The sequence below is a fragment of the Eublepharis macularius genome, chromosome 1, assembly GCF_028583425.1.
Source record: "Eublepharis macularius isolate TG4126 chromosome 1, MPM_Emac_v1.0, whole genome shotgun sequence".
Classification (NCBI taxonomy): Eukaryota; Metazoa; Chordata; class Lepidosauria; order Squamata; family Eublepharidae; genus Eublepharis; species Eublepharis macularius.
Window position 1 is genome coordinate 177759340 of NC_072790.1, and position 16536 is coordinate 177775875.

The 16536-nt window shown below is 43.9% G+C and overlaps 1 protein-coding gene and 1 non-coding gene across 2 annotated transcripts in view; both read left to right on the plus strand.

Moving 5' to 3' along the window:
• The window catches only part of WDR43 (WD repeat domain 43), a 40100-nt gene that overhangs the window by 12080 nt on the left and 11484 nt on the right, over positions 1-16536 (plus strand). Inside the window, exons 5-10 of the mRNA XM_054989156.1 lie at positions 13-152; positions 878-980; positions 3252-3316; positions 3983-4154; positions 4426-4512; positions 15792-15920. Of these exons, the coding sequence (XP_054845131.1) occupies positions 13-152; positions 878-980; positions 3252-3316; positions 3983-4154; positions 4426-4512; positions 15792-15920 (696 nt within the window). The remainder of the gene's footprint in view (positions 1-12; positions 153-877; positions 981-3251; positions 3317-3982; positions 4155-4425; positions 4513-15791; positions 15921-16536) is intronic.
• Positions 4958-5033, plus strand: LOC129346005 (small nucleolar RNA SNORD53/SNORD92). The gene has a single exon (XR_008598679.1). It is a non-coding gene; the product is annotated as a small nucleolar RNA SNORD53/SNORD92 (small nucleolar RNA).

The following is a 16536-nucleotide window of genomic DNA, read 5'->3' on the forward strand; positions in this document are numbered from 1 at the left end:
ATTTCTTTCTAGCATTTCACAGGACATGCCACAGCAGTTTCAACACTTGCATTCATCACAGTAAGGCCTCCCAATGAAAACCAACCTTTTGATGGGATTACAGGGCTCTATTTCTTGTCTGGGGCAGTGCACGACCGGTTACTGAGTGTGTGGTATGTATTGAAGCAAAGCTGTCTGTATTGGGTATTGGTTTGTATCAGAATGTATGAAATTAAATTCCATAATAAAAATACAAGTGTGAATTGGTGCATTGAATAAAATGGGCTTCCACTTGTTGGCAATTCAGTAAAGAAATGCATGTTTCTGGTTGTATGTGAACATCCTGCCTATACTACATTATGATGTGATTCTTTTATTCTTCATAAGCAACCTTTGCTGTGGAATTGGAATATTCCTCAAAATTGCTTGTCTCATCATCCACATACCATTTAGTATTTTGTGCTGTTAGAATTCTGTTTTTAATGTTTCACTGGAGGCTGTGTTAATTAATGGAAATAAGTCTTCATTGTTTGAGCTTTATCAGTGGAATGCCTCTAAACGCGCTTCATACAATACGCATGAACTTTTGTTTTCAGGATGATGGGGTTGGACTACTTCTGTGCATGCTGAAGTACTTTCTAAGCATTTTGACATAGCCCAAGGAGCAGGTAGCAAACTACCACATAGTTTCAAACTAAGAGTGAAACTTTGTCAGTGTATTACAGTGTATTGTGAATGAACAGCTGCTGTGTTCAGTAGGGTTAATCACATTACAGCTAGAGTTATTTAACACTGCACAGAAGTGACATAGACCCTGATGAGAGGGCTAACAATTTCTTAGATGTTCATTTATAATAAAACAGTTGCCTGTTTTAACCATGTGCTGTTGTCTCTCAAGGCAGGTGAGGTCAGACAGGAAAGAAAAGAATGCTGTGATGTCTTTCACAGTTACAGATGAACCAATCCATGTTGATCTCACAGTATCAGAAAGTAAAGAAGAGGTAAGGAATGCAGCTTAAGTTCTCAGTACTGATTTTCTGATGTAACAAGGAACGCCATTTCAGTTCAGATGTTTGATCTAATCTGTTGAGCATTAGGAGTGTGCACTGGAAAAAAATCCAGGATTTCTGAATGAGCTCTCTTCCATTACTTTGGGGGGCGGGGGATGGAGTGTTGCCAGTTCAAATCTAACCCATTTGGGTTTTTTTCTTTGTTATAAGTTTTGGCCTTATTTGCAACGAGACGTATGATGCTCTTTGGGGCAGTTGTTTTTGCAGTTAGCTGCCCCAAATTGCACAAAACACAGTCCTCCCTCTAAACCATCGACCCACTGAGTTTGAGTGCACACAACAATGGAGTTCGGTGTTTATGGACTTTGAAGAATGGTCTGGGAAGGCATTAAGGCAGGTGTGGGCAGCTGCACATGTGCACACTGTTCTTTTCAGGGGGGTGGGGAAAAGAGGCTCTGGGGCAGCTGGTTTTGCTTTTAACCTAAAACCACATCAGCCATTTGTCCTCCTCCCTCTAAACATTCATTCCACTGACTTTTTCCTCAAGCATAATATACACAGCAGTAGATCCCAAAGACGACAAATGTTGGCAGGTGTAAAGAGAAATGGGCTGGCAAAGTGGTAGTAAGGCAGCACCCAAGCAGGAGAGGGTTCCTACATGCACTGTGCAGCAACATTTTTAAAAAATCTTGCTTTATGTTCATTTTTTTTCTTTTTCTAAGTGATGTTGATAGTGCCAATAACTTACTTACCCGTATGTCTGCCTGTAGTGTTGCTGCTAAGTTTCCTTGTGATTTTGACTCCCCCCCAACCTCACCTAAACAGATCAGTATTTTTTTCCATTTCCTTTTTGCTGTGGGCAGACAGGATTGTTTGTAGAATATTTGTTTTTAAATAATGTTTTGGTAGATGCTGGATGGAGGAGGGGAGCAATCCTAAGCAGGTCTCCTCAGATGTAAGTCCCATGTTATTCAGTAGTGCTTACTCCCAGGGAAGAGTCTTTGGGATTGCAGCTTATGATTGAAGTCTTTCAGGGCTTTTATCAAGTTCAATTGATTGATTGGCCGTCGAAATGTCCTGATGGTGTTGGGGGAGACAGAGCAGTGCCTGGTCTGCACATTCCCCCTTCTGAATGTTTCCAAAGCTGATAAGTGTGGAGGAGCCTCCCCTTTTGAGGACTTATCTGATTGGCAGAGAGACAGTGTCATTGTCCAGGTAGTGCAAAAAAAAAAAAAAAGATGCACCCATGCACATTGTGCACGTTCCTCATGGCTGCCAGTGGAGTCTGCAGACTGCCATTGTCTGGGGAACTGTGGATGGGAAAAAAGCTGCACTCATACTCATTGTGCAGTTCCCCCTTCCTGCCAGTGGTGTTAAGTAAGGGCTTGTCTCTCTCCCCTTGGGATGTGGTTGGTGATTTACTGTTAAGTAAAACAAGATGCTGCCAGCCCAGTGCCTTCCTGCCTGCTGCTGTCGCCATGGCTGCATGGTAAAAACCAAACCAAAACACGCTTTTGGGTCGGAAGGTGCTGTTATAACTTGATTTCCGGGATTGGATTCACCATTCTGGATGCCACATAAACAAAACAGTGAATTCCTGGTATATTTCCAGCTTGCTTGTTTCATTTTGTACACCCCTAGCATAATCAGGCTAGCCTGCTATGAACACAGGTGCTAGAATCTAAGATTCCATTATATATACAAACAGGATTATACACAGAGATCATCAGGTGAACTTGTACATCTGTTTTATGCCCTTCTTGTATCTGAACTGTACAATGTGTACTGTTTCCAAATTATCAGTATTTGACCCCTAAAAAGGCTGTAGCATAAGGAGCATGCTTAAGCAGGTCTGCTCAGAAGTAAACCCCATGTTATTTACAGGGGCTTATTCCCACAAAAGTGGCTTTAAGATTTGTGTCTTCGCTCAATATAAGTGGCATTCAGAAACCAAAGACTTTAGATTAGGTTTCTAGGTTATATAAAGGTTCTGTTTATTCACAAAATATTATGTGTTAATTGTTATATAGCAGCCATTTTGTATTAATCTTTGAAATTTTATTTTTTGGTGATATTCATACATGCGCAGCTAGCCTCTTTGAGCTAGTATGTTAGAAAAGCTGGGTAAAAATAATGTATACATGGGAATTATTATTTAAATGAATCCACCCTGATGATTGTAAATTTTTCTAGCAGTGAGAAAAAGTAATAGTAATAATGGTTATAGTCTTCTGAAACTGATGACAAATTTATTCTTCTCAGCCTGTGAAACTAGCAGCTGTATGCAGAGATGGGCAGTTGCACTTATTTGAGCAAATCTTGAATGGGTAAGTTGGTATTTAAACTCCCTGATCTTGAGTTAGGTGGAGAGTAGGAAAGCAGATTGCATTTGCAACAAGTACCTGAAACACTGGGTACCCTTTTACGCCATTTTTTCCCTCTGCTTGACACTCTTTAACTGTAATAGAAATACTTCAGTTGTGACTGAAGCAGATGACTGTGAAATTAGGGTCTTTGTTGCTGATTAGCATGTAAGGCAGTTGGCCTTGGCTAACCTGTCAGTGAAATGGCAGACATCCTTATAAGCTCAGCACATGATAGCTGTGGTTTTAAGTCACTTCTTGCCATTTTCCATGTTATCATCCTCTTAGACAGTTGTGTGGGAAGCACATAAGAAGTGTGCCATTTGGGGCTTGTAGCTGGTTGGGCGAAAGCTGGACAGGATGGTTCTTGGTTGGATACTGCAAGACGGCTCTTTTAGATTCTTAAGCTACTGAGTTCAATGTATGGCACTGGCATTCATGCAACTACTTCCATTTGTGGCAGCCGCAACAGCAGAATTGGCACAGATTGACTGTAAACAATAGCAGCCATGTGCAGAGAAATTGTGAGAATAGTCCCTAAATTCTGTTACGAAGAGATTTGCAAGGTATGGAGGAAAACACACAAAAAATATAACTTTACAGTTGTTCATCAGGCTCCTTGCCTTGCAGGTACTGCAAAAAGCCCTTGACATCAAGCCGTACTATCCAGATAGCAACTCCTGGGGAGGGTACTGATTCCACACCAAAGCCAGTTCCTATTCTGTCTGCTGCATTTTGTTCAGACAAGCAAACCTTGACACTTGTGTATGGAAATTCCTTACAGCCTGTCATTGAGAGAGTGGTATGTACGGCCTTTTTTAAACCTTTAGTCTTTATGCTGATATGGCTGCTACTGTGTGCTATGCTTTTATCAGTTATTCTTCCATTGTTACAGCAAAGCTTGATTTATGTGTGATTTACTTCAAAATAAGTCTATCATTTCATATAGACCTTGTTTTTTGTAGATGGACTTTAATTAAAACTTGTATATTTCTTTTGTGTATATATTATAACATGAGTGTTAAAAATGTATCTGTACATAATTTCTTACATTTTCTTTCTCCCTGTTGTAGTCCCTCAATACTTCAGAATCTCACACATGCTTGATAAGGGATGTTCAGAAGACCATGGCACTTAAAACAGAAATGGCTGTAACAAAGGTAAGCTTTGAGATTATAATCCTTTTTTTTCTGGACTTCTCTGTCTTGTTTTTAATTCAGGTGCTGATTATTTTAATGGTACTAAGTAGAGTGAAAATTATAAGTTGTTTAAAACATACAGATATTCTTCCTCCCAAAGATGAGTGAATCCAAATTATACTTTACACATTACAATGAGTTGTATGTCACCACTGAGCAGTGAAAGGTGGTGAGATATGATCCATTATAATTCTAATTTACAAGCTCTGGTTCTGCCATGTGTATGTTTAAATGTAGAACTTGGTTAACATGGAGATACATGGAGATAAATATCAGTAGCTTTAATGCCTGTTTTATGGTCCAGTTCCTTTGGGTTTTGAATCACTTGTATATCTGCATATATGAGCACTCGTAGGCTTACTTTATTTTGAAAGACATACAGGGAAAACTTAAGGTAATGTTGGGCTTGCTATGATGACTTCCACCTTCGTTTCGCTTATCACTGAATTCCTTTGAGGACTTTCTCTTGGCTGTCTGAGCGTGCTTAACAAATGGAAGGAAGATCATATGTCTCATATAGGCATGTCTCTTTGTCCTAGGACCCTTTGTAATTAGGATCAAACAAAATCCACCAAAAGGCTAGATTGTAAGTAGGAGAGTTTCTTTAATGCATATAACAAACAATTTTAAAAGCTGCTTTATTAGTTAGAGTTAAGTACTTAGTAAACTTGAACTTTTGACCAAGTCTTGTATGAGGTGTTATACCTGTGATCTTTCTGATCCAATATTAAGCAAAATACAGTTTAAGCAAGCTTATGTCACTAGTGTAACTTGTGAACTTCAGGGGAAACCTACATTTGCATGCATTGTAGATGATATGATCTGCAGATGGTATTCTTCTGTGTTGTATTCATTTGATTTCTATAAAGAATTTATAACTTGTTTACATTATTTATAGTCAGCCTTTCTCACTGAGACTCAAGGCAGATTACAATGTTAATCAAATCAGTCAGCAGGATGAGACATCAGATAAACAATGTAATGAGATTTGAATTGCAGAAATCTGAAACAGTAAAAGATTAGGACCTACAGTGGTAAGAACTTGAAGACCAGAACGTTCTTGAAGTGCACCGTTCAGTGAGTTAATTAACACCCAGCACTTTGTATTAATAGAATATTTTTGATAGTTATACAGAAGTGTATTCTTCTTGTTAATTAACTCACTACATGGTGCACTTTAAGAATGTTCTGGTCCTCGAGACCTTACCGCTGTAGGTCCTTATCTTTTACCATGTAGTTTACTACGCAGTGCCCCTCTTGTTACCGTATCTCGAAATCTGAAACAGCTGAAAATAAAGCATAAGCATTAACATGACATGTTAATGCAGAAGTAACACAGTAGGGTCATACATACAGCAACAGCCAGTGTACATGCTATGCTCAGTAGTATAGTCTATACTTCATATCCCACTACCAAAGTGTTTTTCTGAACCATTTCATTTCAGTACAACCCTATAACCTGTGTAAACAAAAGCTCTCCTGTATTCATATTTGCATAGTTGCAGATTGCCAGGAGAGCGGGAGCCTTCCTAATCTTTTCAGACAGGCTGTTCAGTAAGGTGGGGGCCACCGCAGAGAATACACATTTACAGGTGGTTGTTGATTTTGTCATCTTGTAGGATGGCACCCACAGGAAGCTCTGCTCAGATGAGCAAAGCTGTCATGGTGGCGCATAGGGAGAGGTGGTTCCACAAATATGAAGGACCATGCTTGTATATGATAGCCTGTACCTTAAATAGAGCCCAGTAACTGATGGGCAGCCTATGGACTGATTGCAGAGTGGAATTAGTATGCATTTTCCGCCAAGCTCTTGATAATAACCAAGCTGCAGCATTCTGTACCAGACTTTGAGGGGAGGCCTATATACAGGGCATCACAGTACTCTAGTCTTTATGTTACTGTGACGTGGATCTAGGTGGCCAGATTGGCTGAGTTAAGGGTCGCTTCCACATGCTCCATTTTGGAGGGGGAGGTCCCTGTCCTAAAGCTACATCTTCCCAATCCGCTTTGAGAACTCACCTTTCATATGCATCATCCTCATGTGTGTTCTGTGGGTGTTGGTTGTGGGGAAAAGGTCCCAAAACAGAAAATGCGTTTTTTATCTGCGCCTCATCACAAATGACGTTGGCACATTCCCACCCAACAAACTGTGTAATTGACCACTCACTCCTTATCCCCATGCAGGGATATGAAGTGAGTCGGGGGCAAAATGGTTTGTCTCCCTGCTGCCTCCTTAGGCTTCCAGAGACAGTGAAAGGCTCAGCGCAACGTCGAAGCCCTCCCAATGTCCTGCAGAAGCCGGGGGCAGGGCTCCCCGCTGCCTCCGCAGGGTCTTGGGAGGGCCATGCAAGCCTAGCAGTGGCTGAGGGGCTGGAGGAAGAGGAGCACCTGATCTCTTCCCTGATCCCCCCTTCGACTGATGCTGCCGAGGGAGGTGCAGGGGTGAGTGCTGTTAGGGCCCGTTGTAATTGATGGTCCGATTGCTAATTGATCCAGTGTAGTATGCAGTATGATTCCCTTTATCATAGTAGCGCAAGGACTGTTTTTAAACGTTTAAAAGGGAGGGATTATACAATTGCGCATGCAAGCCAGATGCTCATATGCGTCTGGCGGTAGGAGGGGTAATGGCGAGAGGAGGGGTTGGAGATTTATGGGAGGGCTCTTCTGAAGCAAAAAACGCCTCCAGATGCATTGATACGGTAGATAATCGCATGAAAAAAGTGGCATCAAAAATGAAGAAAACAAAATAATTTTCACAAAAAATGCTTAAAAACCAGGATCATCACAACCTGCTTGCGCATGGGAAACAATGACGTATATGATGAGTGAAATAACCCACCAAAGTTCCATTAGCAGGCCATCCCATTAAAGTCTTGTGGAAATGACCAAGATAGGGAGACATCTTCCAGGCTAAGCAGAGATAGAAGTATTTTTTGCAGATGCATTAACTTCTCCAGCAGTAATGTTGGATCCAGTATAACCCCATGGCTTTTAATAGAGTAAGCGTCAGCTGAACACCACAAGGACACCCAACTACCATTGGGATATAGTTTCAATTTGTTCATTCTTAGCCATTTAACCACAGCAGAAGGTCAGCAATTCAGGACTTCTGTTGCATCACCCTGTATCTCCTTATCCATATCTCCTGGTATCAGCATATTGATGACAGCTGACTCCAAAACTCTAAATGATTTGTCCTAAGGGCTTTACATAGAGATTGAAAAGTATGAAGGATAGGATTGTGGGAACCCTAGAGGGTAGGTCCCACACTGGTGACAACTAGCAACCCTTTGAGTATGGTTTGTGAGGAAATATTTGAACTAGTCCAGTCACTTGATACCTACATCTGTCGCCAAACAACTCAACAAGAAGGTATGGTCAACTATATCAAGGTCTACAGATAAATCCAGTAGAATAACAAAAAGGCATGGCCTTTGTCTGCTAAAGGAACCAGGGTGGTCTCTGTCCCATAAGCCCAGCTTGAAGCCAGACTGCAAGGGTTCTAGAGCAGATGAATTATTTAGGAAGAGCTGGAGTTGGTCCACTACTGCCCTCTCAGAGCAGAACCACAAGTGACAAAAGGCACAGATTGGACACTTGTCAGCTTCCTTCAAGTTTTGATGGGAAATGTAGGCATCCTGGTCTCGCAGCTTCGCTCTCTGACTGCTGTCCAATGGACTTTTCAACTGTCACTTGTCCAACATTCCGCCAAGCTGCCTACATTTCCCATCAAAACTTGAGGGAAGCTGACAAGTGTCCAATCTGTGCCTTTTGTCACTTGTGGTTCTGCTCTCAATCACTTTTCCTAGAAAGGACAGATTAGAGACTCTATAATATTGGCTGCTTGATTTTTTGTAGGGTTGGTTTTTTAAGTAGTGGATGGATAACTGCCTCTTTGAGTGGCTGAGAAAAGTTGCTTAGAGTTAGTGATGAACCCTCAGGGTTCATCAACATGGTCCTTATATTATTTTAGCATCCTGGATGAAGAAGGATCCAGGGCAAAAGTAGTATCAGATCCCATATGGATGCCAGCATCTTATCATAGAAACTGGATCAAAATGGTCCATAAATAGACCAGGCAATATATTAAGCATTACTTGTGATTGGCCTATTTTACAACCAGCATCCAGATCAGAACATATTTATATTTTATCAGCAAAAAACATGGCAAAAGTATTGCAACTAATTGTCTGTTCCTGAGACAATAAGAGCTCCAATTTAGGAGTCAGCAAACACCAAACTGTCTTAAACAATGGGAATGTTCATGAATAGAGATGGGCACAAACAGCATTACGAACTTCAAAAACCCACGAAATTAGCAATTGCACGATCACGATCCAGCGGTTCGTGATTGTCCTCGTCCAACGAACCAGCGTTTGGAAGAAGCCTGGTTTGGTGCATTTGGCTGCGGTTCGGGAAGCCAGACAGTCAGGCGCCAGCAATCAATTCCCCTGGAAACGGAGCCGGGGGAATGCCTGAACTCTGTCTGCGCTCCTTCTGTTGCCCTGGAAACCTGAATGGAAGCCCAGCTTACCTTGATCGGCAGGTCTTCCTTCCAACTACGGAGCTGCAAAGCAGTTACAAGTTGGGAGAAGACACCCAGGGGAGGGGGGGGCAGGGGGTGTTCTATAGCCATGGGCACTCCAATCTCATCCCTGCAAACCCTGATAGGCAGCTCTGACGGCCAAACACAGACCTCCTGTGTTGCTCAATGGGACCTGTGCTTATAAATAGCCATGGGCTTTCTGCAAGCAGTGGAGTGGGACAGAGCTCTTGTTTGCCACTTGCTAGCCTTTGGGGAGAGAGACTGAGAGTATAAGTGGGCACCTGGGCTGAGAGCTCAGGCATCTGGTGGTCAGGCATCTTGGTGTGCTGGGCTAGGGCTCTAGCCTCAGCCTCTGGTTCCAGGGCTGCTGCCAGGCCCTGGGGCCAAGCTCAGTGGGCACCGCGGCGGAGGGCACAGAGAGTCATCTCCTTTCCTGTCCTCCTTAATTCTAGTTTGGTGGCACAATGAGTCTTCCTGTTGTGTTGGCGGCCGAGGGTGGTTGTGGGGTGAAGTGCGATGGCAGTCCTCCTGGTTCAGTTGTGGAAAGCAGTATTGGGTGTGGCTCAGGGGCAGCAGAGAGTCCTCCCGCTCCCCCCAATGCACCTGTGTGGGCTGTGGAGGAGGCCAAAGAGGTCTTTGCGCAGGGGGGAGAGAATCTCTCTCAACATTTTGAGAAGGGGGTGGGCGATGGATCCCTGGAGGAATGGTATGTGTGTTCTGAAAGATCTCTCCCGTCCCCATCCCAAACTCTCGGTGGTGTCCCTGCCTGCAGTCCACCCCTCACCCCATCATCCGTGGCCAGCTCCACAGCGCAGCCAGTAACCGTTCGTCCTCCTTCCCCTGGGACAGTTAGCAGTCGACATTTCAACGCCTCCGTATGGAGACACTTTCGGGCCCTTCCTGATGACTCCTGTGTGGTGCGGTGCCGTGCCTGTGATGTCCTGGTGAACAGGGGCAAAAACCCGAAGCACCTGTCTTCGATGGCCCTGACTCGGCACCTGAAGAAGCACCACCCGAGCCTGTCTCTCTCCTCACCCAGTGAAACATCCGTTGGGGGGAGAAAGAGGGCAAACAGCTATACTGAGCGGGGGTCAGTGGGAGGGTCATTTTGCCCTGAGGGTGACGCTGGTGGGAGCAGAGCACTCCGGCAGGCTGCGCTTGTGGAGGTTGTCCCCTCGGGGTCTGGGACAGCGCCGCTTAGAACCTCGAGGCTGATGGCTCAGGAGGCGGCTGATGCCGCACTGTTCCTCAGTGGGACCCTTGGGTGAGGACCCACGGTGGCTGGGGGATCAGGCCCCCATCCGAATGACATGTCCTCTCTCTCCCACACCGGGAATACCAGCACACTCCTCTTTGGCCTGGCGGGCTGGCACATGGGGGGTGCCGCCAGCAAGCAGCCAGATGCCCCGCCCCCTGAGGGGAGGTGGATTGTCGCCGTCAACACCCACCTTCTGTACACTGGGCCAACGTCAACCGATGGCTCTAATTGTATTGAGTGAGAGTTTCCTGGGGGCCTTGAATTGGAGAGGGTATAACTCCAAGATCCCTTTTGCAATCTTGTCCAAACTTGGGTGATGGCTGTAGGAGAGCCTGCAAAACACTCCCCAGGAATATGGGCTCTCTTAAGTGCCACGGGGTCTGTTCTGCGCCCCGCAAATAGCGAACCGGTTCGGCAGTGGAAAACGTTCGTTGCAGTTTGCGACCTCGGGATCGTCGTCGGCACCGAACCACGAACCGCAGAGTCGTTAAATATTTTTGGTTTGTGCCCATGTCTGTTCATGAACTAACTAGTGCTATAGTGGCAGAGAAGTAACATTTCTTTGCTGCTGTCACCACTCCTTTATAGATCTTCCAGTGGGCTCTACGGCATGACTTGTCAGATTTCAGTAGAAATTTTCTGCCAGCGCCATCCCAAATTAGTCCTGGGTCTCCAAATCTCCCAGCTCTGTAAGAAACTAAGGGGCTGGATTCTGCACCAAAGACAGGGAAGGTCATTTGTACCATAATCTGTTCTCCAAAGTATTTCACTGAAATTCAAGTTATATCATCTCAAGCATTGCGCATAGTGTTTTATTTAAACATATGTCAGCAATATATTCTTTTATCCTGATACACAATTTTAGGCATACTGCAAGATAAACAAAAGTAAATATTGGTGTGGACTGATATAGTTCACAGATACTGGTTAAGTACCAACATGTATTTTTATAGACATAGAGAGTGTTAAGCTTACATTGTATGTAAAAATCACACTGTTGCGAATATTTTTCTATTGGTAATATATGTCCAAGTCATTAGTTCTCTGTATGGCCAATTATTTGAATCATATAAGATCTTTCATCCTAGAGTGAGTGTATTAGTATTATTTTTGAAAGCTGCCCTAGGTGTCTCCCTAAAAAACTTCAAACACGTTTTTAAGAACCTCAATTTTAAAGATGAGACATATGATTTGGTTAATGACTTACTTTTTCTTAAGGTCTCATGGACTAGATGAAAAGGGAGAAAGGCCATATGGGTTTTGCTGCAGTGTTATGAGTTAAGATGCAAAAAGCATACAGGTAGAGCAACCTTTCTGATTTTTGAAATTATCTATCAATGCATAGTGGAAGGTGAGAGCAGTCTTTCTAGCCTTAATATCCTGACGTAAAAAAGAATTTTCAAAACTTTTTACTGGACTGAGGAGCTCACATCTCTCAGTAGCCTGTGGCGTGCTAGGGAAGTCTGGCAAGCAACTCTACAGTAATTAATACAGTATATATCAGATATGGCCACTTCACTGGAGCAGCTAAGGATTCAGATGTCAAACAGCTGTTGACCATTGTTACCAGAACTGCTTTTTATAAGGGGGAAATTAGCTTTGCAGTCTGTAACTAAAATTAGCGCGGATCTAACCTGTGTTTACAGAGGTCCCGATTCCAGACACTCTAGTGACAAAGAGGCAGACTACAAATAGGTTCAATCACGTGTATTTACTAATAGTGTGGCGTAAGCCTGAACTTGCACATACACACAAGAAAGCACACAAGGACTAGGAAATACAGAGTAAGAAATATAGAGACTGTCGCATTAGCAGGTTCCCAACGATGGTAAGGGAAATACTCACTTATCCTGAAGCGGAGCAGAGAGACAACAGCGAGGTGGTCCAATGCCAGCAATGGATCCACAGACAGACAGCAAGGGGTTCTGGATAGGGGTGGCACACGCACCATGCGGTCTGGGAGACCGGCTTAAATACCCCAAAACGTACCCTGGGGCTGGTGCTGTACTTGGTGGTTCTCACAGATTAAAACAAAGGTTCTAATGGGTTACTGAATGGCTTGGATGGGCCACTTTGGTAATCTGATTGTGATAAGTGACACCTCAGGAAGAGGGGACAAAAGAGGAAGGGGGAAATCCGAGTGGGCTGAATGGATGTTCCAGCGGACAGGGCTTGTCCTGATGTCATCAGCTCTGGAATGCGGAGGTTTCTTTGAGATGCATTCTCTAAGTGCTTGGGATGGTCGGCACTTAGTTCCTTCTCCGGGGCGGCTCCTAAGATATGCAGAGCGGGGCGAGGTACTCTCGCTGTGGACGTGGTGTGCCCGCTTCGCCGAAATGTCTTCTCAAAGCAGTCTTCTTCCCTGGGTCTTCTGGCTGCCTAAGAACATGGTTGCCGGCTGGGCATAGCTGGGGCTGGTTTGCAGGCTGCCCGGTAGCGAGGGCAAGCTCGGGGACCGGCCCGTGGGAGGCTCCAGGCGTGAACTGACCAGGGAGCGCCTAGGCAGGCTCACTGGAGGTTTCCCCGGCAAGCGCCCGGCTGCTAGCAGTGGCTTGGGCCCAGATGAGGCAGGCTTCCATGGAGGCAGGGGGAACAGCACGTAAAACACAGTCCAAAGCAGGGAACAGGCACGGTCCGTGGCAGATGGCAATGCAGGCACGGGGCACACTTGTGATAAAGTCTAAACACACACTGGGAAGTCCAGATATAGGTCTGGGCAGGGCTGCCCAGGAAGAGAGTCCTTTGTGCAGTTAACCAAACATGGAGTCAGGGAACTACACAGTCTATTGCAGCAGCAAGGTAATCAACAAGCAGACAGGAAACTGACACGTGTACCAGAACACAAACGTGCAGGGCAATCCTTGTGTAGCAGTAAACAGTAATGCAGGAAACTTTAACACAGTCCATGGCAGGCCTTAAAGCAGGAGAGGGGGCCTACTTGGCAACACCATCCAGCTTTATTTATTCATTCAAGCATTTATAGACTGCCTTTCTGCAGTCAAGGATTCCAAGTAGCCTATAAATGTTTGAAAGAATAAAATCAGCTTGTCAACAATTAAGCTCTGTCAGTGTTCTTGATATATTAACCTGAGCTACCAGTGACCACCTGTGCAACTGCATATTTGTCCATTTACACCATCAGTAGGGGACTTCAGTTTCTTACTACACTAGTGTTCAGTGTCCTAGTGTTCCACACAATCTGTGGTTCGAATGTCCCTCAGCCAATCATAAGAAGAGACAGATGCAGAGTCCTGTGAATGAAGCAAGTCTATAACGTTTATTAAACGTGGAGGAGCAGAGGTCACACAGAGAGGGTTGTTGTGGGTTTTCCAGGCTGTATTGCCGTGGTCTTGGCATTGTAGTTCCTGACGTTTCGCCAGCAGCTGTGGCTGGCATCTTCAGAGGTGTAGCACCACCTCTGAAGATGCCAGCCATAGCTGCTGGCGAAACGTCAGGAACTACAATGCCAAGACCACGGCAATACAGCCCGGAAAACCCACAACAACCATCGTTCTCCGGCCGTGAAAGCCTTCGACAATACGTCACACAGAGAGTTAGGGGCTCCCTGGTGTCCAACGCTCATCAAAGCTACAGTAGCTTGTGTAAAGCATTTTATACCTTTTCATTAATTACAATATTTGTTGTTCTGTTGGCTCAAAGATAACTGTGGTCCCCATTGGCTCAAGTGGGCTACCACCTCTAATGATACAATAGTCCAGGGGTAATTCTTACTGGAAGAAATAACTTTGGTCAGCAGCATAATTACAATATTTCCCGATTGCCATTGCTTATCTTATCAGTGTTTGTTTTATCTTTAGAAGGAACATCTCTCTTCCTTTCCCACACATCTCTTTCATAGGCTTTTCATTATATCCATCTTTCTAGCTCATGTAACATTTTACCAAGGGCGCCCCAATGTTGCTTTTCGGCAACCGTGTATGCTACAGGCAGAGATTGTTTCTCTGGATTCCGTGGGAGGGGAGCACTCTCCCTTCCTGAGGAATGTGCTTGAGGTTGCATTTAGCACCCATTCCCCTTGCTCTGGTGCTTCCTCTCAGCCTTGAAAGGTACTGCTAATCTGATTAACTCACAGCTAGCTTCTTTCAGTAACACATTTTCTTTCCCATTCTTCTATTGCTACATTTGGCATGGACAGCTTTACTAAGAAGTTTCTGTATCAACCTGTAAGCAGTATCTAGCTAATAGCGAGTACAGGTGTAGGTGTAACTACCTTATAGCAAGCTTCACAGTGGCTGGTCTCAATCTTCATAGTGACTAACATATATAAGATACCTTCTGCTTTGGTCGTTTTGTTTCAAGTCTCATTCCCTTGCAAGTTGCATTACAGATACTACATTAGCTCCTGAAAATAATAATGCATAGCAATATTAAAGGCACATGAAATAGTCATCTTCATTAAATCTACTTCCCACAATAGGACAATGAGTTAACTAAGTTGACTAATTTCTCTATATTTGGTTGGACAAAAGTGTGAATTTTAGCAGCATGGTCATAAATTTAACATTTTGGGTATTTTCCTTGCAGTTGTGCTTCCATGTGGAATAGCTTACTTTTCATCATTCCTTTTCCTAACAACTTCTTATATTTGTTTTTTGTGGGGTTGCACAAATGTGCTGCCTCACCTCCTGCCTTGAAAGATGGGTGAATATGTAGGAATTAAGGGAAATTAAAAAGAACTGCAAGGTTGAAATGGCAGGTAGACCTGCTTGCTCTTAACATTTGTTTTGTGTAATAGTAGATCTATCACATTTTCATCCCTCTCCTCCTCCAAGCTCAGGTTGACATACATGCTTCTCCCATCCATTTACCCTTCTAACTGTTTTAGGGAGGAATAGGTTAGGCCAAGAGAGAGTGACTGGCATAGGTTGCCCAGTGAATTTCTGCAAAATCGCGATTTGAACTCTGATATCCCTGGTCCATCACCCTGTCCGCTATACCACACTGCATCTCTTCTAAATAAAGCTTCATCTCATTGTAAAGTATTAACTGAGAATTTCACTCTAGGATTAATATTTTAAAATCATTTATAGTAACTATTTTAATGGAATTTAGAGATGCCTTCTAGATTCTTTAAAGAATTGGCCCCAACCTCTTACAAAAGAAAGTGCTAATTTTATATTACTTATAACTTGGCCTAGAGTTTGAACTGCAACAACTTCAGAAGCCATGTTTCCAAGCCTTCTGCTGGCTCTTTTTCCATTTATTTCTACCAGGAAATAAATGACCTCTCCTCTAAGCATTAACTCTTAATTACATGATTCTTGCATGTGCTTTTTTCTGTGTATTCTGTAAGGGAAGTTGGGATTCAGTGTTCTTGTCTAGATGGTGGAGTTGAGGTAAGATCACTTACTGCCAAATATGACAGGCAGTCAGACTTGAATCTATGTGCTCTTGAGGGTTTCCCTTTCTATTTAGGTGAAGACTCCCGTAGTGAACTCAGAAGTCAAAATGCTAATGCCTGGAATTCCTGGACATAGTGCAGCTATCAAATCTTCATCTTGCAGAGAGAAAATTGAAAGTAAAAGGAAGCCAGGTGGCAAAGAGGTAAATCAGTATGTTGCTTTTGTATAACAACACAGTCCCATTTCATATCCTTGTTCATCTGTTTGTTATTCTGTGCACTGTGGAGCAGACTTTCTTAAGATTACAAGTAGAGATCCCATTTTGGGGGCTAAGTGTCAGAATCTGCATTGTCCATGGCGGCAGGGCCAGGGAGGTAGGGAAGAGGAAAAGGTTGTACATGGACAGACACACTGGGAGCAAGATGATCCTGAACAATGCTGCCAGCATCTCAGTGGCTCACCTTCAGTATCTTGGGTGCAAGACACAAGTTTTGTGCTCAGCAAGATACCCTGGTGGCTGCTGTTCAGCACATGGCCTGGGGAGTTGCCTGCCCCTTGTTTAGATGTTTGTTTATCCTAAAATAGTCTTTCAGGTAACCCTGGTGTTCCTGAATGAGAGAGCAGATGGTTGCCAAGATTTCCCAAAAGAAAGTTTTCCTAGCACTACTGCTGCCCTTCCTCTAGTACACAGCCATGAAGGAACATGATCTAGCATTAACTCCCGTTTCACGTCGACAGTGGAGGAGGGCAGTGTATAGTGAGGTATAATGAACTTGGATAGCTCTGTGTGAATAATTGACACCAAGGCTCCATGGAAG